Source organism: Geotrypetes seraphini, chromosome 1 (genome assembly GCF_902459505.1).
Source record: "Geotrypetes seraphini chromosome 1, aGeoSer1.1, whole genome shotgun sequence".
NCBI classification, from domain to species: Eukaryota; Metazoa; Chordata; class Amphibia; order Gymnophiona; family Dermophiidae; genus Geotrypetes; species Geotrypetes seraphini.
Genome location: NC_047084.1, coordinates 254,684,484 through 254,707,398, shown reverse-complemented (window position 1 = coordinate 254,707,398; position 22,915 = coordinate 254,684,484). Strand labels below are relative to the sequence as shown.

Here is a 22,915-nt window from a genome sequence, read left to right as displayed (position 1 = left end):
CTGGCTGCCCAGGTGCATAACTTTGCATTTTTTGGCATTGAAGTTGAGTTGCCATGTCCTAGACCATCGCTCCAGTAGGAGTAGGTCGTGCATCATGTTGTCGGGCACTGAATCTTCGTCTGTTGTGCATTTGCCCACTACATTACTCAGTTTGGCGTCATCGGCGAATAATGTTATTTTACCTCGAAGCCCTTCTGCCAAGTCTCTTATAAAGATGTTGAATAGGATTGGGCCCAAGACTGAGCCCTGTGGTACTCCACTAATCACCTCCGTCATTTCGGAGGGGGTGCCGTTCACCACCACCCTTTGGAGCCTACCTCCAAGCCAGCTCCCAACCCATTTCGTCAATGTGTTACCTAATCCTATAGAACTCATCTTGCTCAGTAACCTGCGGTGTGGTACGCTATCGAATGCTTTAGGCACCTAGGATCGTCTAAGGATGCCTAAGGCCACTTCCTGTGTAAACTATGCTCATGCCAGCCTCAGGTGTCCTTAGGCATGCCTAGATGCTTCCTTAGGTGCACGAAGGGCGCCTTTTAAAATAGGCACCATTCACCACATCAAAATTTTTTTTATTTTTAATGCAGCATCATGATTAGTTAGTGGGACAGTGGTAGGACGCCTACCATTGCCTAACTTCGGGATGCCATTACTAGAATCCAGGCCTGCAGGAATGGGACAGGGACAGAACTTGTGGGGATGGAAAGGGAAGATTGAGATCTCATGTCATTCTCTAACTCAGTATGATTTAACCAGCCAGAATTGCTCCTGGCTGGTTAAATCACCTGCTTAGGGTCATTGAGTGGCATATTTCTGGTTAGTGAGCTAATAATAACCAGTTAACGCCAAACTCAAAACTCACTATTTTGGGGTTGCTCTGGGGTGGAGTTGGCACTTGGTCAGTTAAGTGACAATATTCAGAACTTAACTGGCCAAGTTAACAGCATAAAAGTCGGTTCTATCTTTAAGTGGTAACCCATAGCTAATTGAGTGTTGAATTAACCGGCTATGTACTAGCCAGTCCCCAAACTTGGAAATTCAATGCTGGTGCCCTGTCATGGACCAGCATTCAGTTTCCAACTTTAGTACTAGAAGTGGTTAGCAAAACACTAATTACCACTGGTTGAATATCGACTTCAATGTGTATTTTAAAAGAATTATCACATTTATTTAATTGTACAAAGTAATATATTTTCTTTATTACCCAGGTCATATTTGGTACGCAGAGATCAGATGGCAAAAAGGAGTTCACTTGTCAACTTGGGTGCGCTACTAACCACTCTGAAATAGAAGAGTTCCCCTTGTCTTCATTGCAGATGCTCAACACAGAGGGGAAAATTAAAGACGCCAAAGCTAACAATTCCTCATTCTTCCCACAACGTACTAGCAATCTCATACCTGTTTCAGTGCTGACTAGTATGAATCAACCTCATCTATACTTGCTAAAACTTGAAAAAAATAAGACACCAAGTGTTGGATCAGAATTTACTCCACTCATAGATAAATCTTTAAGTATAAATCAAAAGAATGTAAGCAGCAAACCAAAGGCATGCATTTCTAAAAACACTTGTCAACAGTTGAAAGGCGTATCTTCTGACAAGGACATGAAGGCTCTACATGAAATAATTTATTCCCTAGAAATAGAAACTGTAAAACTCCAGGTTAAAAAATACCAACTGGAGAAATACTTGGTAACTAAAGAAAAAGAGCTACAACAGTCCTCGGAGGATAAGAAAATACTGCAGGAAGAACTGCAGGAAGCAAAACATCAGATACTAATTTTAGTACAAAATTCTCAAACGGTAGTAAACGACGAACAGAAGATGCTTCAGAGCAAGGAAAACAATCTTCTTAACCAAGAGAATGACGTGCTTTTGGTTACAATTGGGCAAAATAGAGCAAATGAATTTGAGAAGCAGATTGTTGAATTTCAGCCTCTCAAAGAAAGTGCTCAGTCTTGTCAGGAAAAATCTGGCCTAGAAGACAAAAAGCAGTGCCCTCGGGAAGTTTCTTCACTCAGAAAAGGACAAGACTCCCATTTAACAATTTCTACGATTCTTCATACAAACCAAGAATGTGTACAAAAAATCCCTGACAAAGGTGAAGAGAAGTTAACAGGCCCATCAAACTTAAAAGATCTAATGAGTTGTGGAAAAAGCTATGATATAAAAGGAACTAAAAATTCTTTGCAATGTGAGGGGAATGAGAGGAACACATGGTGCCAAGGGATGGTTGGAATGCAAGAAAATGAACACAATTCTGTGTTAATAATAGGTAAGGAACCAGGTACCTTGAATCAAAAACCTTTGGAACTAGAGAAAACTGGTTGCAAAAATGCTCAGTCTTCTCAGGAAAAATCTGGCCTAGAAGACAAAAAGCAATGCCCTGAGGAAGTTTCTTCACTCAGAAAAGGACAAGACTCCCATTTAACAATTTCTACGACTGTTCATACAAACCAAGAATGCGTACAAAAAATCCCTGATAAAGGTGAAGAGAAGTTAACAGACCCATCAAACTTAAAAGATCTAATGAGTTATGGAAAAAGCTATGATATAAAAGGAACTAAAAATTCTTTGCAATGTGAGCGGAATGAGAGGAACACATGGTGCCAAGGGATAGTTGGAATGCAAGAAAATGAACACAATTCTGTGTTAATGATAGGTAAGGAACCAGGTACCTTGAATCAAAAACCTTTGGAACTAGAGAAAACTGGATGCAAAAATGCAGAGCCTATACTAGAACCAAAAAATGATACATGCTCTGAAAATTCATCTCTGGGAGAAGAAGAGTACCGTCAGAAAACAACTGTTTTGAAGCAAGAAGATGATAACCATTTGCGGCAAACCTATTTCCAAGAAGAAAAGTGGCAGAGTTGTTCAGAGGCATTAGATGTGCTGCACAGAAAGTCTAATAACTCTTCTCAGAAAATGTCCATTTTAGAGAAACAGAATAATATTTTTTCACTGAAAGTGGATGCACGAGAAAAAGAGAATAAGGGGTTGTTTCAAGAAGTAAACGACCTGGAAACAGAGGGAGAGAAATGTTCCCAAAACGTGTTGGCATCAGATGAAATAAAAGTTGACAGTGCCCAGACATTATTGCCAGTGGATGAAACCTGTGTTGAATGTTATCAGCAAAATGCTTTCGATGTAGCAGGAAAAAAGATTCACTGCCCCAGCAAAATACTTATAACAGAGCAAGCGAATAATGTCTTTTTCAATAAATGCTATGATTTAGTAGAAAAGGCTGAGAGCACTGGAAAGGTGTCAATGCTGCCAGAATCAACTAAGCTTTGCATGGAAATCACTATACCAGAGGACGAGATCACAGATTCTCAACTAGTTTCAGATCTTAATGAGGAGAGAGACAGGTACTTGAAACAAATATATGAACTCTTACAAGAGAAGGATGCATATTTAAAAAATATATGTGCACTAAAAGATGAAAAAGACGGGTATTGTCAAACAATTGCTGAACTGGAAAAAGAGAAGGAATGTTTCTTGAGAAATGTATCTGATCTCTCCGCTGAAAGAAATAAACATATAACAAAGATTACTGAGCTTCAGCAGTGCAACAAAAAATCTGGAACAGTGATTTCAAAACTGAAAAAGGGAAATAATAGCCTGAAAAATAAATTTCACAGATTCCGTGTGGAGACTTCCGAAAGACTAAAGACATCTGATGAAATCACTCAGAATGCTATTTCAGAAAATTGTGAACTGAGGGAAGTGATCTCTGATTTGGAAAGCAGCTATGAAGGTCTGATACAAGATACAGTGTCAGGCTTGGAAGACATGATGCAGAGTCTCAAGAGAGAAAATGAAACTCTACTACACAAAATATATGAAATGGAGGCAGATAGCACCTTGCTCGTCAATCAAGTGGAGCTCTTCAGAAAAGAAAAAGAACAGCTATTGGAAACAATCAAAAAGCTGGATGACAGGAATGCGACAGATGAGAAAGGTGTTCAGGTACCAGATTCCCAAAATAATCCCAAAGTGAAAGTAGGCATGTCATGCATAGAAGAGCAAATGTTCAAAACAGGAAAACGTCAACGAGCATATTAAGAAAAAATGAAAGATAGTAGCCAAATCATTGGGCTCCTTTTACTAAGGTGCGCTAGCGTTTTTAGCGCAAGCAGGATTTTAGCGCCTGCTAAACCCGCGCTTTGCTTCTAGAACTAATGCCAGCTCAATGCTGGCGCTAAGGTCTAGCACATGGGGCAACTCAGCACGCGCTAGTCTGCGCGTTAAAGCCCTAATGCACCTTTGTAAAAGGAGCCCATAGATATTAATTCGAAAGAAGACCTCGAAACCTCAAAAAAGGCAAAAAATTATTCTGTGCAGGTAGTAAAAATCGGATGTTGATGAAAACCAGAAAATAACAAGAGCCACCTTTTCTGGATGCCAGGTTCATTTCATGCATGAGTTGGCATTCAGTAAAACCTTGACTATGCAAAAGTTTTTACATTGCACAAAAGGTGTACATTTTATAGAACATCACAAAAAACACTTTCACCAAAAGGAAATATTGAAGGTATATTGAACAAAAGACACAAGCAAAGCGGAGGAAAAAGCCTCAGACAGGGGCCCACCCACCTCCACAATGGTGGAATAACGGTGTTCAGGCGATCACTTCACTGGCATAAAACCTCCTACTGTAATGGTCATAGCAATGTGTCAAAAAATTGCTTTCAGAATTGAGTGATGTAGAAGAAGATAATAATAACTTAACTTTCTCCTTAAGGATCGGAACACCAACGATGGCCAGCGTTTCACTGTCAAGCTGCCTCAGGGTGTAAACAAATCCGATCACACTCTCATACGGACGCCACTCGCGTCTCAAAAGATCCTAAGAACATTTTATAGAACATAACATTTTTATAGAGCATGACAAATAGCACTATATTAAGAAAAACTTAATTTTTTGTTTTCTACCCCTTTGATTAGGGGAAACGTGCTAGCATTTAAGTAATGTGTGTATCATGAAATAGTTGTAAACCTCAGTTCCCACTTATGAGCAAAGCCTCAAACTGGTTGGCTAGACAAGAGGCAGAATTTAAAATGGTATTGATATTTCATCCAAAAAGGACCCAATTAATTAACTGCACAAGACTTTCCAAAATGCATTTGTGAACAATTGAATAAAACCTACAATTTCGGTGTCCTTTGGTGTCCTTGATAAAAGTAATCTATTATACCAGGGGTGTCCACACGCGAGCTACTTTTAAAATGACCAAGTCAAAATGATCTACCAACAATAAAATTTTAAAAAAAACACAACGCACACTGTACACATAGAATTGTTAATTATCATTCCTATTCCGGTTGCAAACAGGATACTGGGCTTGATGGACCTTCGATCTGTCCAGTATGGCAACTCTTATGTTCTTATGATCCGTCCCTAACCACGCTTACTTTTAGAAATGACCTCTGGACATAATGCATGGCACTGTGCTATGCACACAAACTTTCAGTTAACTCCAATTAACATCAGTTACTACCATATATGTGTTAATTGCCAATTATCTGGGCTGATTAGGCCACTTAATCAATTAAGTTGTGTGCATACATCACCTACGTGCATGACGCATGCACACAACTTTAGGCGCCACATACAAAGTTTGGAGGTCAGAAGATAAGCTGCAGTATCTGCTGGGAATTTTAGTGCATGGAGCTTTTTTGTTGTTGTTTTTGCTATTTCTTCTCATTCCATGTTGCAGTTCAAAGGAACAGAGGACACAGCCCAGAAACGGAAGGAGTGTACAGAATTCAATAAAGTCCTACAGCAGCAAGTGCTGACCTTGAAATCCCAGCTCAAGGACCAGGATGATTTACAGAAGCAGCTTCGGGATATTCAAACAGAAGTGGCAGCTCTCCGGGCTCAACTCACTGACAAGGTACAGCATAGCAGCTCTGATTCTCATTCTAATTCGGTCAAGAAAAAAATAGCAGCTTTTTAATTTATTTTGTTTACATCTAATTTACAATACCCACCATTGAATAATAACACAGATGGTTATAGAAATCTGCTCAGAAAGGAGGCAATTTTATATAAAGTATTTTTCTTGTGTAAACTATCGGCTTTTTTTACAAAGCCGCGCAACAATAGCCCCGAAGCCCTTTAAATCTCTATGGGCTTCAGGGCCGTTAGCGCAGCGCAGCAGCTAGCACGCCTTTGTAAAAGAGGCCGTATATTTTACATGCAGAATGGGCTATAAGAAAATTGCACTGGGGTAAAAAAAAATTGCAGGAAGATCTTAGGAAATTTAATGTGGACAAATGCAAAGTGATACACACTGGGAAGAATAATCCAAATCATAGTTACTGGATGCTGGGGTCCACCTTGGGGTTCAGCGCTCAAGAAAAAGATCTGGGTTATCATTGTAGACAATACGCTGAAACCTTCCACCCAATGTGTGGTGGCAGCCAAAAAAGGAAATTAAGCTGCGATATCAAGCTGCGAATCTAAGCTGCGCAGGATTGCTGAATGCACTAGACCAGGGGTAGGCAATTCCGGTCCTCGAGAGCTGGAGCCAGGTCAGGTTTTCAGGATATCCACAATAAATATGCATGAGATAGATTTGCATCTCAAGGAGGCAGTGCATGCAAATCCATCTCGTACATATGGCTCCGGCTCTCGAGGACTGGAATTGCCTACCCCTGCACTAGACGCTAACGCCAGCATTGAGCTGGCATTAGTTCTAGCCGCGTAGCGCGAGTTTAGCGTGTGCGGCAATTCTGTGCACGTTAAAAATGCTATCGCAGCTTAGTAAAAGGAGCCCTAAGAATGTTATAATTCTACTGTATCGTTCCTCATACTCTTTCACCCCCAGTTCCTTGTTTTCTTTTTTTTAATGTTTATTCATTTTAAAGGTAAAAATAAGTGCAACATATTATACAGACATTTTACACTTTAACAACACTTAGAGCTCCTTTTATCAAGGTGCGGTAGGCGGTTAACGCGCAGAATACTGCGCATTCAACCGCCTGCTGCGCTAGTCGCTAACACCTCCATTGACGAGGCGTTAGGTTTTTGGCTTGCCGCGGGGGTTAGTGCGTGATGAAATGTCCGACATGCTAACCCCCGTAGCGCACCTGGATAAAAGGAGCCCTTAAATTCTATCAACTTATATTTCATGACAAATACATATATCATCCCCCCCTTCTACATATCCAACAATTGCACTCAAATTAAAAGTATTTCCCCACCCTGGACGTGTATATTCAAAAGGCAAAATCAACAATCACTCCTTACAGAATCTTGTCAATGGCTTCCAAACCTCCTTAAATTTCCTATAATGTCCCTGCTGTATTGCAATCATATGTTCCATTTTAAAAATGTGGCATAAAGATTCCCACCAGAAGTTATAATTTAACCGATCCCATTTTTCCAGTTCTTCAAAATGAGTTGTATGGCATCTCTCGTCATAATAAAGAGAAATTTATTATTATGGGAAGATATTGGGCTTTTAGCCCTCATTAATGTACGAAATAGCACGGTATCATATGTCAATGCCACTGGATTTTCCAATATTTTATTTACTTGATCCCAAATGGATCTCCAAAATTTAAGTATCAAGGGACAATAGTAAAGTAGATGATCCAATGACCCTACATCGAGATGACAGTGCCAGAATCTGTTAGACTTGGAACTATCTAATTTCTGAAATCGAACAGGGGTCCAAAAAGCTCTATGTAACAAGAAAAACCATGTTTGTCTCATAGATGCAGACGCCATACATCTCATCCTTCAAGTCCAAATTTGTGGCCATTGAGACACAGAAATCTGCTGCTGTATCTCAATGCTCCAAATGTCACAAAGACCAGTTCCTTGTTTTCTATTCCCTTCAGTGCCATCATTGTTCCTGCTATACCATCATCTTTGGAGCTCTCTTTCCTCTATCCCCCAGATTCTGGTTGCCCAAATTTGGTCATGGATCCCAGATCTACATGCAAACTAATTAGTCACGTAAGCAATAACAATCAATTATTGGAGTTAACAAGTAGTAATTAGAAGTCATGTGTGGATCAGCCCTATTCTATAATACGCACACTTAAATTTCATAGCACACAGCTCAAAAGAGGGTATGGCAATGGGTGGAAGAGGATCATTCCCTTAAATTAGGTGCAATGTTATGGAATTCCTGTATTTGCATGTCTAACTGCCATCAGTTAGGCATGAGCATTCACACCATCTTTTGGCAAGTGTAAGTACTTGTGCCCAGAGTTAGGAGGGAAAAGCATACATGCAATGGCATAGTAACGGGAGGCAGTCCGCCCCAGATGCCATCTTGGTGGGAGCACCAGCACCTGTCATCCTCTCCATTCCTCGCAGAAGTTCAAATAAAACTTCCTCAAACAAAATATTAAAATATATTTTTTTTAAAGAGTTCCAAGTTGGGGGGGAGGGGTCCATCTTAGAAGATATGGGATTGGCTACAAGGATCCATCTTCCTTCCCTTGTGTCTCTTGCGCTGCAAGAACTGCTTATGTGAAATTCACACTGCTGCCTGAGCACTGCCATGTACAAATATACTGTAGATAGCGTCTTTTCTAAAATTGTCACTTATACATATAGGTCAAATTATACATATACAATAGATCTGTTTTCAATCTGAGCAAATGTAATGCAATATGATACTAGTATTTGTATTCTACTAACTCCCGTTTAGGTTCAAAGCAGATAACGAACCACAGAAAATATTCTATGAACAATAATATAACAATGAAGATATTAAGAAAGATTTTAAAAAAAAACAAATATGCCTTCAAAGTTTTCCAAAACAAATAATAACAATAATAATTTAATAATAATTTATTTCTTATATACCGCTATACCGTGAAGTTCAAAGCGGTTTACAGTAAAGATACATTTTTACAGTACATGGGATACAAACGGTTTACAATAAAGATACATTTTGTCAGGATGTGTTATGCAAGGGGAGAGAGGGTAAGAGTTAGTCTCAAATCTAGAATTGGGAAGGCGAGGTAGAGTGGAGTGCCGTAGCGAGGAAGAGGAGGTTGGGCATTCAGAATTTGTTAAACAATCGAGTTTTCAGGGATTTTCTAAAGCCTGCGTATGTATTGGCCTCAAGTATGGGTTTTCCAAGCCAAGTGTTCAGCCTAGCTGCCTGGAAAGATAACATTCTATCTAAAAACTTTTTGTATTGGTAAGATTTCAGGGAGGGGTAATTAAATAGGTTTGTTCTGCAAGTGCTCTTGTTGGAACCGTTGAGAAAGAACTGGGAGATTAGGTAAGTTGGAAGCATCCCAAAGAGAGCTTTGTAACAAATACAAGTAAACTTGAAGATGATTCTGGATTCTACGGGTAACCAGTGGAGTTTCTGATAGTAAGGGGTAATGTGTTCCCATTTTTTAAAACCGTGGATTAGTCGGATCGCGGTTTGTTTAGGTTCTTTTTATAAGCACCTAGGTATATGATATTACAGTAATCTAGAGTGCTTATTTGGATGATTGTACTAGTAAACGGAAGGACTTTTCGTCGAAGAATTTTTTAATAGTGCAAAGTTTCCATAGAACCGAAATACTTTTTTTAAACAATAGGTTTGTGTGGTTTTCCACTGTTAGGTGTTTGTCAAGGGTTACCCCCAGTATCTTTATGGTTTGGTCAATTTTGTATTCTCGACTCTGTAAGTGAATAGTATTTATTTATTTATTTTTTTTTTTCCACAATTTCAAGTCTAGGTAAAGAGTTCCAAAACTGTACCAATCGATAGCAGAATACAGTAGCAATCTTTTATAATGAACATCTTGAAAAGTCTTCTAAAACCAACTCCTGTCTCTCATGCACTTTCTCTGCATCTCCTGTATCTGACCATATCATCTCATGTCTTATGGCTACTCATTTATCCACTCAATCCAGATTACTTTATATCTCTTTCTATTCTCCTGTATATTTTGTGGGTTTTCACTGTGATGTCTGTCTTAGTTCATGACTCTAAAATAAGATATGAATAAGCATTGTTATCTTTACGTAGGTACTGGAAATAATGTAGTAACTAAGGGTGTTATCATAGGACTTGCCACCAGATGGCAACCTTACATAAAGGACACAGTTCTGTTTTGGGGCTATGTGATGCCATGTGATTCATGCAATCCTTTCACTTCTCATTTATTCAAGTCAGTTGGTTTGACTTCCATGTTACTGGAAGGGAAAATAAAACTGGGTTTTATTTTCAGAATCATTGTTCAAATACAGTAGAAATACAGTGGAACATATTCTTCCATTCCAGTTTGAAAACACCTTTTTATTAGTTCAAGACTTTAGACTTAACATCCTACATTTGTATCTAATTCTTTAAGCTAAGGAATCAGTTTGATAAAGTAAGCACGAAGCAAGCACATGCACTGATTTTGAAGAAAGATATGTGTGTGATTATGTGTTTGCCCTATAACACAAATGGCCCAAAGGCAGCTTAACTTAATTTACCCCAGTGATATTTAAGTAAATACCTCAAGACAACTTATGGCGATACACCGTAAGTCGTATTATGGCCCAGAAATCATGGCAAGTTTCAGGTTTATTAATGTTTTGGAGAGACCTGTCACAGCAGTTTATAACAATCAAAACAATAAGTGATCAGCAGGGTTCAATCTAATTCTTACTTCACATTTAGGAAATCATTAAAGCCCTATTTATTTGACAAATAAGAATATTAATTTTGATATATTTTAATGAGACCTTCTGTTTCTATTCTTATTGTCATAGTATGTTTAATTTTTTAATAATTTTTAATATAGTACTTGAATGTTTTTAACAATTGTATTACTTTTATTATATAATTTTAGATTGTACGTAGATAGTGTGTTCTATGAAACTGTACCATGTGCTGAAATGTCTCAGTATTCTCCTGTTGTGAACCACCCAGAACTACTGGTTGGGCAGTATAGAAGAAAATAAATTATTATTATTAACCAGGAGCATCGAGCCACAAAGCTGCAGCCCGATGTACAGGGTCACATGGCTGTTTGTAATGGCCTTCCCATTCAGCCTCCCATCCCAAATTCACACCTCCCCCCCTCAGGCAGCATCCTCTCTTTCAATCCTCCCCCCTGAAACTTTACTCTCTCCCCACGGCTTCCGTTACCTGGTGGTCTAGTGGTTTCCGGGCATGAGAGGATCCCATTTGCTTTTGCCCCGTTGGTGCCACATCTAAACTGGCACCTCAGCAGCAGTGGTGTAGCGAGGGTGAGAGGTGCCCGGGGTGGTGGTGCCCCTCCCCCGCCCTCATCTCTGCCCTTCCTGCTCCTTCCCTGATCCCGCCCCCTTCCCCTCCCTTCCCTTCCCCTTAACCCCTAGTTGAAGTTGTTGCTCATGGCAGTCAACAGGCTCCTCATGACCCCGTCAGCTCTCCCTCTGATATCACTTCCTATGCACGGCATCCGGAAGTGAAGTCAGTGGGAGAGCTGATGGGGGTCGCGAAGAGCACATTGTTGACTGCCGTAAACAACAACTTCAACTAGAAGTATGGGGAAAGGGAAGGGGCACACGCGTGGAGGGGAGAAATGGGAAGAGGCGGGGGCGGAAAGGAGGAGGGGTGCCGGCGCTCCCACTAACATGGCACCTGGGGTGGACTGAAAGGGGGATTAGGGGCAGAGATTGGGTGTGGTATTACTTAGATGGTGTTAGGCGCCTGTGTTAGGTGCCGGTAAATTGGCCAGGAAAACCTTGGCCTAATATACTAGTGCCTACCCCTAGGATACCTAGCGGCACCTAAGCTGGCTTAAGCGCTACTAGGTACCATTCTGTGGACAGTGCCTAGCAGTAGAATGACAACCGCGCTAATCGGCTCCAAGGAGTTAGGAGTGGTTTGGCACTATTTATGGAATCAGTTCCTAAGGGCCCACATTTTTCACATGGAAGTTGGATAACACATCTATACACAAAAGGAATGATTCTGTAAACAGCGCCCCTTGTGGCACTTTCATTAAAGACACCGCTTGGTGCGGTTGTTAATCAACCATTAGGTGCCATTAATAGAATCTTTATCAAAGATAATCACATTCCTCTAATTTTACCATAAATATCAGTGACGCATCAAAACCGCGGAGGACAACGGTGCACTGACAGTCCCATGCTGACATTTGAGCGCAGGACAAATGTGCACCACTGTTTCTGCTGCTTTAAGGCCTTCCCTTTTACGCTCTAAGGGAGGGGTGTAGGAAAGGGCACCCCCAAAGTCCTTGCACTCCTGTTGGGAGTATGTGTGGGGGGACTCCCCCCCCCAACTACACTGCAAACTCCAGAAGAGCAAAAACGGGAAGGAGAACAGGAGTTTTCAGTGCACTGGGGGGAGTTCCCCCAACCCCCCAAACAGGGGCATGAGGAGTTCTAAGTGTAGTTGGGGGGGGTTCCCTCCAAGCCCCCCTCAGATCATAAAACAGAAGGCATCAAAGCGACGGAAGTTGCATTGCTCATTTGTCCTGCGCTCAAATGTTGGCGTGGAATTGTTGGCACGCCATTGTCCTCCACACTTTTGATGGTGTTTCTAAATGCCCATTCAAGTATACATAACATATAATCATTATATATTTGAATGGACATTTATGGTAAAATTAGAGGAGTGTGATTATCTTTGATATAGATTGCTGTATGCACTCTTCTCTTATCTTTGGAGTAATTGACATACCTTGTGCATATATTAAGTTGACGGGGATTTATAGAATCCTGCCTAGTGGTGCCTAGGCATGCTTAGGGTCCTGAAGGTAGGTGCCAGTATATTAGGCCGGGTTTTACCAGGCCTAGTTTACTGGTGCCTACTCGGACACCTAGTGATACCTAAGTAAACCGTGCCTATTCTCTTCGGCATTGGTAGGTGCCTCAACTTAGGCATTATTAGGTGCCGTGTGAAATTCCATGCCTAACTTTTTCATTTTAATTTTTTTGATTAATTATTCAACTAATTTCAATGGCGCGGTCAATTACCACGCTATTTAAGCAAATTGATGTAATTTAGGTTAGGCACAAATTTTAGTTAGGCATCGCTAAGCGGCCTCAATTACAGCGCCAGTTATAGAATCTGGCCCAAAGATCCTGCCTAGTCTGTCATCTAAGATATCTGCACCCTTTAATTGTTTGTACATTCTTTTGACAGCATATACTGAAACCCAAGCTTGTCAGGCATTTTATTATACGTAGATTCCCCTTTAGTTTTGGTACACAGAACACTTCTTTCACTGGAATTTTATTTTTACCTGTTTTTAGCAATGGTGATGCATCTGAATCACCCTTGCCTTTTTCTCATTACAGTTACTGCTCATCCATCTGCAAGGAAAACATAATTTTTCATATTGTAATCAATGTCTGTGACAAGTTCTTTATTACTTAGTACGTGGCTTGTTGCTCTTGAATCAATATATCAGTCAGATAGGCTGTTTTCCTAAATAACTTTTATTCTGCAGCTGCAAAGCTATTCAGTGTTTGCTTCAGATTTTGCCTGGATTTTCAGACATTTAACAGTTTATTTTGTTTCCGCTGGTAAATTGTTTTTAAATGCCCTACCTTCCTGTATTGGGAAGAAACTCTGCGTTGTAACCACATACCAGCTACATCTCTGTTGTGAAAACCTCCTAGCTCTATTGGTCTGTATAAAAATGGGAGCTCTTGTCTTTGCCATGAAAGTTGTTTCAGCTCCACTAAATGATTTCTGCCCTTAGCTGCTCCCTGCTTCTGCATTTTCAGGGTGTGTTTTTCCCCCCTTTGTGAGGCTGGGCTGCCTTGTGGCTTGAATTTTAGTTCAGTTCCTCCACTTGCTAGTCGACTCATTAGGTTTATCTCAATTAGACTATTCAGATATCAGTTTAGAAGACTACAGCTTCTTCAAAACATCGCAGTCAAATTAATCAACGAGTGGCTTTTCAAATATTTTGAAACCCCTGAGGTGCCCCCTAGGCTTCAGCACTGCTCTGTCCTGGGACCCTGGGCTATCCTCTGCGTTCTGGTCTTCAGCTTCCTTGCTAGCATCCGGAACTGGTCTGACCACAAAATAATTTGGAGGGCAGCGATTAACGAATATAAATTTAATATTGCTGAGGCTAAGAAAAACTATTATGTCCAAGAAATTGAAAATAAAACCCTTGAGAACAAGAAATTATTTTGCCTTGTATGCAACCTAACAGCACCACTGGAAAAGGGCACCTATGAACATAAGTCCCAACTGACAGCCCTAGATCATGCAGTCTTCTTCCTCAATAAGATCAGAATAGTCCAAACAGAAGTAAAAAAAAAAAACATACCTCACCCTAGAACCTACACACACCATTCCCCAAAACTCCAGTGACCCCTGCACAGCACACCAGATATGGGACATCCTCACTCCACTAAAAACATGTGAAGCAGTGGCTCTTCCAAAGAAACTATGGGCTCCTTTTACTAAGGCGCGCTAGTGTTTTTAGCACGCGCTGAGGATTAGCGCACACAAACCCCACGCTAAATGAAAAATATTAATGCAAGATCTATGGAGGCGTTAGCATCTAGCGCGCAGGGCATTGTAGTGCACGCTAAGTGCGCGCTAAAACCGCTAGCGTACCTTAGTAAAAGGAACCTTATGTTGCAGGTTCACGACTCCAGTGGTAATCAAGGTGTAGAAAAAGAACCTTGATAATTTCCTCCTTTGTCTTTAACTAGAGTCTCAGCCCCCTCTAGGATTTTCAACCTTTACAGCTTCTATTTTGTTGGAATCTGCCAACTTTGTCAGCCCCCCACATGTGCATAATGCATTCAGATGCAGGGCAGGATTAATTCTTCGAGGGCCCCTGGGCACACAAGTACACTGGACCCCCCGGGCCTGCCCCGCCTATACCCCACCCCCATTTATCTGTTGTCTTATTTACTTCATTATTTCCACTTATATTTCTTTTTTAAAATTCAAAACAAACAAAGATATGCATACCAGTGCGTAGTTTTTCTTCTATGCAACCCCCAAACATCTCTGAACAAATCCCCCTTCCTTCCCTTCCCACCTACTTACCCAGGACTTTAACTCTGAACCCTTTCCATGCATATATAAAAGTGTTCAAATATATTGTAAAGCAGTAATACTATCCAAAATATAAGTCTATATTAATAACCAAGTTTACAACGCCTCTCAACTGCCTCACTTTACATCAACCAACTGTAACCCATATGTATGTATAAACAACCAAATCTGTAACTCCTCTATTATGTTCCACTCTATATATGTTAACTTGCAATGAAACAACAAGGCAAGCAGTCCACCAAAAAATCCAACATGAAACAAAAGAAGATTGGCAGAAAATAAGGAGAATCAAATCAGGTTAATTCAAGGTGCTCCCAAGAACCATGCCCAATGCATTTCGCCAAACAAGGCTAGCCAACGCTAACATAAAACCATGTCTTTCATACAAATAGAACACAGAAAACACCTTCACCTAGTATAGAATATGTAATCACAAACTAACCCCTCCCCCTTTTACAAAACTGTAGTGTGGTTTTTAGCCATGGTGGTAACAGCTCAGACTCTCATAGAATTCTGAGCATCAGAGCTGTTGCCACCATGGCCAGCACTAAAAAATGCTCTACAGTTTTGTAAAAGGGGAGATAAAATAGAAATACATAGACAAAGGTTAAATTGAACCACCAAGAAGCTGGACTCTGCATACAATGCAACACCACAGAAACAGCGATGCATGTCCCCTAAAGCAAAATAATAAATAAATAGAATTTTTTTTCTACCTTTGTCTTCTCTGGTTTCTGCTCTTCTCATATTCTTGTCACTCTCTTCCTTTCATCTGTCCTTCTATGCCACTTCCAGAAACTGTATTCCTCCCCCTTCATCTTTCCCTTCACCCTCATTGGTCTGGTATCCATCTTCTTCCATTCCCTCCTCCAATGATCTGGCATCTCTCTCCTCTCCTCTTCTTCCCTTCCCTCTCCCACACCCACACCCCCATGGTCTGGCATTTCTTTCTCTCCTCTCTCTTCCCCCCACTTCCATCTGCATCTGCCCCTTTCTTTCTCTCCAACCTAAATCCATCTAGTATCCTTCCCCCTTATGTTTCCCCCCCTTTCCATGCACACCAATTCCATCAACATTAGCCCCCTTTCTTTCCCTCCAACCCAATTCCATCCAATATCCTTCCCCCTTATGTCTTCCCCCTTTCCCAGCACACCAATTCCATCAGCATCTGCCCCCTTTCTTTCCCTCCAACCCAATTCCCTCCAGTATCCTTTCCCCTTATGTCTCCCCCCTTTCCCAGCACACCATTAGCATCTTCCCCTTTTCTCTCCCTCCACCACCTTTTCCACACAGCAATGGCAACGGGCCCCCCCTTAGGGCAACGAGCCCCCACCCGGCATCGATGATGACAACAACACCGCCCCCCACCCCCCGGCATTGATGGACGGCAACTCGGCCTTCCTCTGGTATCAACGTTAATGTGGCTGGCTTAGTTCCATGAAGATCCCGCGATGACTGTGTCTGCTGGAAGAAGTAAGTGACGTCGGAGGGGGATGGACTGGCAGACGCTTTCATTGCGGGACCTTCTTGGAGCTGCATTGGCCACGTTACCGTTGATGCTGGCAGTTTGCTGGTGGTTACCGTTTGTTGATGACGGGGGGTGTTGGTGTTGTTGTCATCGGGTGGGGGCCCGTTGCAGTGGAGGGAGGGAAGAGGGGGGCCTGCTGCCCTCTAAAAAAAATGGCCTGGTAAGTTGTCCTGACTATTTTGGGCCCTAGGCACGTGCCTTCTTGGCCTATTCATTAATCCGGCTCTGTTCAGATGATTTACTCTGTGTAGGGCACTGGCCTTGAAACCTTCTGTCAGTTCTTAGTGTCTAGTCTGATGGGAGTTTCTAGAGCATTCCACTACTGCCTCAGTTGAAGGCAATGAAAATGCAGAAAACGTGATGTGGTAACCCCCCCAGCAAATTTATTTCTCAGCTGAGGATTGTTTTAAGATTTAGAGCTGTGACTGTATAATATAATTTATAATATTCTTTGTGATATACTATTGTCAATGGATTGTTGCATCTAGATCAACAATTTAATTAATTTGATTGTATACTGTTTATGACTCTCAAATATATTAGAAAAAAATCAACAAAAAACCCAAAATGCCCAAACTCACATTAGAAGCTAAAAAATGTATAACCTCTTTTCTCAGTGACATTATTCTTTGCTACAGCTGCCTCTTTTATCCGTAGACCTTGAACAAGTCCTTGTACTGCCAGATAAGCAAGGGAACTACTATACTGAAGTAAAGGGGAGGTGGGTCTAGTTCTAGCCACCTTTCTGGTGGCATTTGCATTCATATCCATCCCTTAAATGAAGTATACCAGTCCCTCTTTACAATTAATGGCCCCAGAGAGAATGGTAGCTTTTCAATAAGAGCTCGGGCAGCACCAGGCTAATCAATCTCTTCCCTAGTTATGCATTTCCTGACTCATGTTAGAGCTTACATTGATGCTTCACAGTGCCTTCTGTAAAGTGAAGTGAAAATTCTGAGGAATTCAACAGGTTCTCGTGTACAGTGCATGCATTGTACTAAGGATGCTTACAGTGGACAAATTCTGTAAGCTAAACTAATTACAGTTGTAGTGTACCATACTATATTTAAAATATTGCTAATATCTATTAGGGATGGGCTATCGTTTGTGAGGAAATGTTGTCTGGCAATAATAGTGCACACTGTGTGAAAAGAAAGCACACTGGTTTGTGCCTGCATGATATTTTGCACATGTGTACATTATTAGGAAAGCGTGTGTACACTCTTTGCACACACCCTCTAATTCTATGAACTCTTGGACCCAAATTTAGGCTTAGCGTGCAAATTTGTATATGCAATTTATAGAATAGTGTCAGAGTGGCTGTAATTTAATGTAATAATTAGATGCTAATTTGCATTAATAGCCAATTATTGGCTATGGTTGGTCTTAATTGGCACCAATTAGAAGTTACATGAATAATTGCCATTCATCGCCACTGTATAAGTTGATGCACAAAATCCATCTTGTGAAACTGCAAGAGAGGCATGGCATTTACATGCACAGGTTAAAGAATCCTAACATTTACAATATGTGTCTTAACTGTTCCCACCTAAAGTTGAGCGCATGAGGACTTATGCTAGTACAGTATTCTCTAATGGCAATTGTATGCAGAATTACCATTATAGAATTCACACTTAGCACACATCATTCCAGTGCATAACTTTAGGCGATTTGGCATCAATAAAAGTCAGCTTCATAAAGGGTGCACGCCTTATATAGAATGGTGTTTAGTGTGGATCCAGTGCTTAACTGTTGGGCGCCTAAGGACTTATCGCTGAAAGAGTGACATAGCGAGGGTAGGAGGCGCAAGGGGTAGTGGCGCCCAGGACAAGATTAATTCATCAAGGGCCCCTAGGCACCCAAGTACACTGGGCACCCTGCCCCGCCCCACCCCACCATGTGCCCAGGCGGAAACAGGAAGCTGCGTCAGAAGGAAGCTTTGGGCAAGCAGCACCGCTTGCACAATTACAGTTCCCGTTGCCTTTCTTACCCGCGTTGCTTGCTTGTCTTACTTTCCGTCGATGGGGGGGGGGGTGCCAATCGGGGTGGGGCCCGCGTTGTCGATCGATGCTGGAGGGGCCCATCGCCGTTTGGAAAAAACAATGTTGATGCCTTTCTTCATTGAGCCCCCCTGACCATTTCGGGCCCTAGGCACGTTCTTACTTGGCCTATTGGTTAATCCTGCCCTGGTGGCGCTCCTTTGTGACCTCCTCTGTGCCCCCCTGTCACACTCACGCCCTCCCTTCCCCCCAATTCCTCTTTAAATCTTCACCAATGTGGGCAGCTTCTCCAGCCTGCTGCTAGCGCCGGTGTTGGCTTTCCCTCTGATGTCACTTCCTGGCCCTGTGACCAGGAAGTAATTTAAGAGGGAAATCAGGCTAGCGTGAGAAGCCGGCTGGAGAATTTGCTTCTGCTAGGGAAGATTTAAAGAGGTACGTGGAAGGGGTGGGGTAGGAAGGGAGAACGCGAGCGTGGCATGGGGGGCTGAGAGGTGCCGACACCCGGGGCAGTCCATCTCCCCACTGTGCTAAAACCCGGTTTAAATGCTGGCACCCAAGTTAGGCACAGTTAACAGTATTCTGTAATTCTGCATGCAACTTTTCGGAATGCCTCCCCCTCCCCCTTACATGTCTATAGCTACACCCAGTTTTGAGATATGCGCCATGGGAGTTAGGCACCTGCCTTATAGATTAGCATGCATCCAAATGCTCATAAAAATTCAAATGTGCCAATTAACTTCAATAATTAGTTGGTAACACCCAATTATTGATGGTTCAGAGCTCATTATACAGTTTATTTGCACACGCATCTTGAAAGTATGCCCACAGTTGGGTGCTCAACCTTAGACGCCATATTATGATAGCTCTGCTGGGTAGAAAATTGGCAGAGCTGAGGTTCAAACCATTTTTCTGTGCTGAGGTTGTAACAGTTTATATTTCTTTTGAAAAAGATGTTTGTGATATTTTGGCTATTATAAAGAGAGGATTGGATATTATAGAATCCTGGGCTTCAACATTCAAACTGAAACTCAATAGGGATGAAACAAAATTTCTAATTATGTCTAGCACTTTTAGCCCTGTTTCATTGTACAGGAGTGGAAACCAACTTGAGAATACAGTGGAACCTCGGTTTGCGAGTAACCTGGTTTGCGAGTGTTTTGCAAGACGAGCAAAACACTCAGCAAACTTTTGACTCGCAAACTGAGCACTGCCCTGATAAACGAGCACTTACAGTCCAGGAAGCGCCGCTTCGGGGGATTCCTCTTCCGTCTTCCGGCCGGCCTTTCACTTCGGGTGCCTTCCGCAGGTTGGAGGACCTCTGTTTGGGCCTGTGCGGCCGGGTGCCGTCCCCCTTGCGCATTGCGTGTGACGCGCACAGCGTCAATCATCGGCGTTGTACGTGTCATCCACGGCGTATGGGTGGGGCAGCGCTCGGCTGCGTGGGCTCGGGTGGGGGCTCTCCAGCATGCAAGGGGCATCCGATGTGGAGGGCTGGCTGGCAGATGGAGGAAGCATCCCTCTGAAGCGGCACTGCGGGTTCTCCGGCGGCTGGCACATTAAAGGCATCCCCCCCGAAGCGGCACTGTGGGGTTGTTCTTCATGACGGACGGAGGAGGCATACGAGGAGGCGGATGGAGGAGACTGCAGCACCCAGCCCCGACAGGTACATACCCCGGGTTCTGGAACCAATTGTTGCTGTTGCCACTATTGTCTATGGGGAACTTTGCTTTGATAAACGAGCATTTTGGATTACGAGCATGCTCCTGGAACGAATTATGCTCGTAATCCAAGGTACCACTTTATATACTAAGAGTGATTTTTGATCAACACTTAACATTTGAACAGCAATTATTGGTTGTAACAACCAAAATGTTTAGAATACTCGTATTATGGAAAGTGAAGAAAATTAGAGCTGTTTTTCTACCGAGATATTTTAGTTATTAGTATAGTCTATAGTCTTGCGTTCTGCTTCCCCAATCTTACATATCATGTCTGTCTATCCAAGTTAGATAGTCCTTTCTCGGAAGAGCTTACAATCTATTTAATGTCAAAATGAAGAGCGCTACATACGCCCTTCAGTGCTTTAGAAGTGATAAATAGTAGTAGTAGTAGTAGTTAGTAATGGGTCAGTAACGGTGTTAAAGAAACTTCAGACAACACAGAACACAATGGCACTTTTGATTTACAGAGGACAAAGAAAAAGGACTGCAGACAGGTGTACAAGATGCAGGCAAAATTTATTTTACACCTGTCAACAGTCCTTGGTTTATCACTCCTCACTGCAGATTTGTTGGATCTTCTTTTTTGTCTTTATTTTTGATTTACAGACCTTCTCGTTATGAGAAAGTTAATTGGTTGCTAATAAAGGCCCAGTCTGCATTTAAATTCTGTGCTTTAATTCATCAAATATTATATGGCAACATAAGAACATAAGAATAGCCTTACTGGGTCAGACCAATGGTCCAGCAAGCCCAGTAGCCCATTCTCACAGTGGCCAATCCAGGCCACTAGTACCTGGCCAAAACCCAAGGAGTAGCAATATTCCATGCTACTGATCCAGGGCAAGCAGTGGCTTCCCCCATGTCTTTCTCAATAAGAAACTATGGACTTTTCCTCCAGGAATTTGTCCAAACCTTTCTTAAAACCAGCTACGCTCTCCGCTCTTACCACATCCTCTGGCAACGCGTTCCAGAGCTTAACTATTCTCTGAGTGAAAATTTTTTTCCTCCTGTTGGTTTTAAAAGTATTTCCCTGTAACTTCATCGAGTGTCCCCTAGTCTTTGTAATTTTTGTCGGAGTGAAAAATCAATCCACTTGTATCCGTTCTACTCCACTCAGGATTTTGTAGACTTCAATTATATCTCCCCTCAGCCGTCTTTTTTCCAAGGAGAAGAGCCCTAACCATTTTGGTCTTTCCTCATACGAGAGGAGTTCCATCCTTTTTACCATCTTGGTCGCTCTTCTTTGAACCTTTTCTAGTGCCACTATAGGCTCCTTTTACAAAGGTGCGTTAGCGGTTTTAGCGTGTGCTAACCTCTACCGCCTCCTTTTAAGCAGGCAGTAATTTTTCAGCTAGCGCATGCTATAGCACGTGCTAATCTTGTGCATGCGCTAAAAACGCTAGTGCACCTTTGTAAAAGGAGCCCTATATCTTTCTTGAGATAAGGAGACCAGAATTGAATGCAATACTCCAGATGAGGTCACACCATGGAGCGATACAGAGACATTATAACATTCTTAGTCTTGTTAACCATCCCTTTTTTAATCATTCCTAGCATCCTGTTTGCTTTTTTGGACACCGCCACACATTGGGCGGAAGGTTTCATCGTATTGTCTACAATGATACCCAGATCCTTTTCTTGGGCCCTAATCCCCAAGGTGGACCCTAGCATCCGGTAACTGGGATTCAGGTTATTCGTCCCAATGTGCATCACTTTGCATTTGTCCACATTAGATTTCATCTTCCATTTGGACGCCCAGTTTTCCAATTTCCTAAGGCCTGCCTACAATTTTTCAAAATCTGCATGCGTTTTAACAAGTTTGAACAGTTTAGTGTCATCTGCAAATTTAATCACCTCACTCGTCGTTCAAATTTCCAGATCATTTCTAAATAGGAGGAGTGTGTGGCGCAGTGGTTGGAGCTACAGCCTCAGCACTTAATCCTCCATAGCCCCAGGTACGTTAGATAGATTGTGAACCCACCGGGACAGACAGGGAAACATGCTTGAGTACCTGAATAAATTTGTGTAAACCATTCTGAGCTCCCCTGGGAGAACGGTATAGAAAATTTGAATAAATACATACATTTTGAACCCTGTCACCGTTTTCCTCTCCACCACCTCCCTTGGGCGTGCATTCCAGGCATCAACCACCCTCTCCGTAAAGAATATGCAAAGAACCCATCCATTTGACTAAAATTTAGGCATGCCCATTTAAGCTGACTGAAACTGGGTGTAAATACCTGCACCTAAATTGTACGCCCATTAGGGCAAATTCTATAGCAATCCGTATAATTATCGATTATTGTAATTCCCTATTTAAAGGAATTGCCTTACAAGAAATAAAATGACTACAAATTATTCAGAATGCATCAATTAAATTAATAACAAAATCCAAAAAGTTTTAACCATGTAACACCACTCCTTAAAAAGGCTCATTGGCTTCCTGTTATATATAGAATTACTCATAAATTATGTACAGTTATTTTTAAAACCTTATATAATAAGACCCCAGCATTTTTATTTAGATTACTTATCCCTTATTCTGCAAAGAGAACCTTACGATCAAGCGAACAAAATCTTTTATCTATTCCCTCCCTAAAAATCATTAATACAAGGAGACAATTTATCTTCTCCTGCACAGCACCGCAGACATGGAACGCCCTCC

At 41.8% G+C, this 22,915-nt stretch overlaps 1 protein-coding gene across 1 annotated transcript in view; it reads left to right on the top strand.

Annotated features, from left to right (window-relative positions):
• C1H4orf50 (chromosome 1 C4orf50 homolog) overlaps window positions 1-22,915 on the top strand; it is a 120,485-nt gene that overhangs the window by 45,589 nt on the left and 51,981 nt on the right. Inside the window, exons 9-10 of the mRNA XM_033959513.1 lie at window positions 1,209-3,971; window positions 5,723-5,899. Coding sequence (XP_033815404.1) covers window positions 1,209-3,971; window positions 5,723-5,899 — 2,940 coding nt within the window. The remainder of the gene's footprint in view (window positions 1-1,208; window positions 3,972-5,722; window positions 5,900-22,915) is intronic.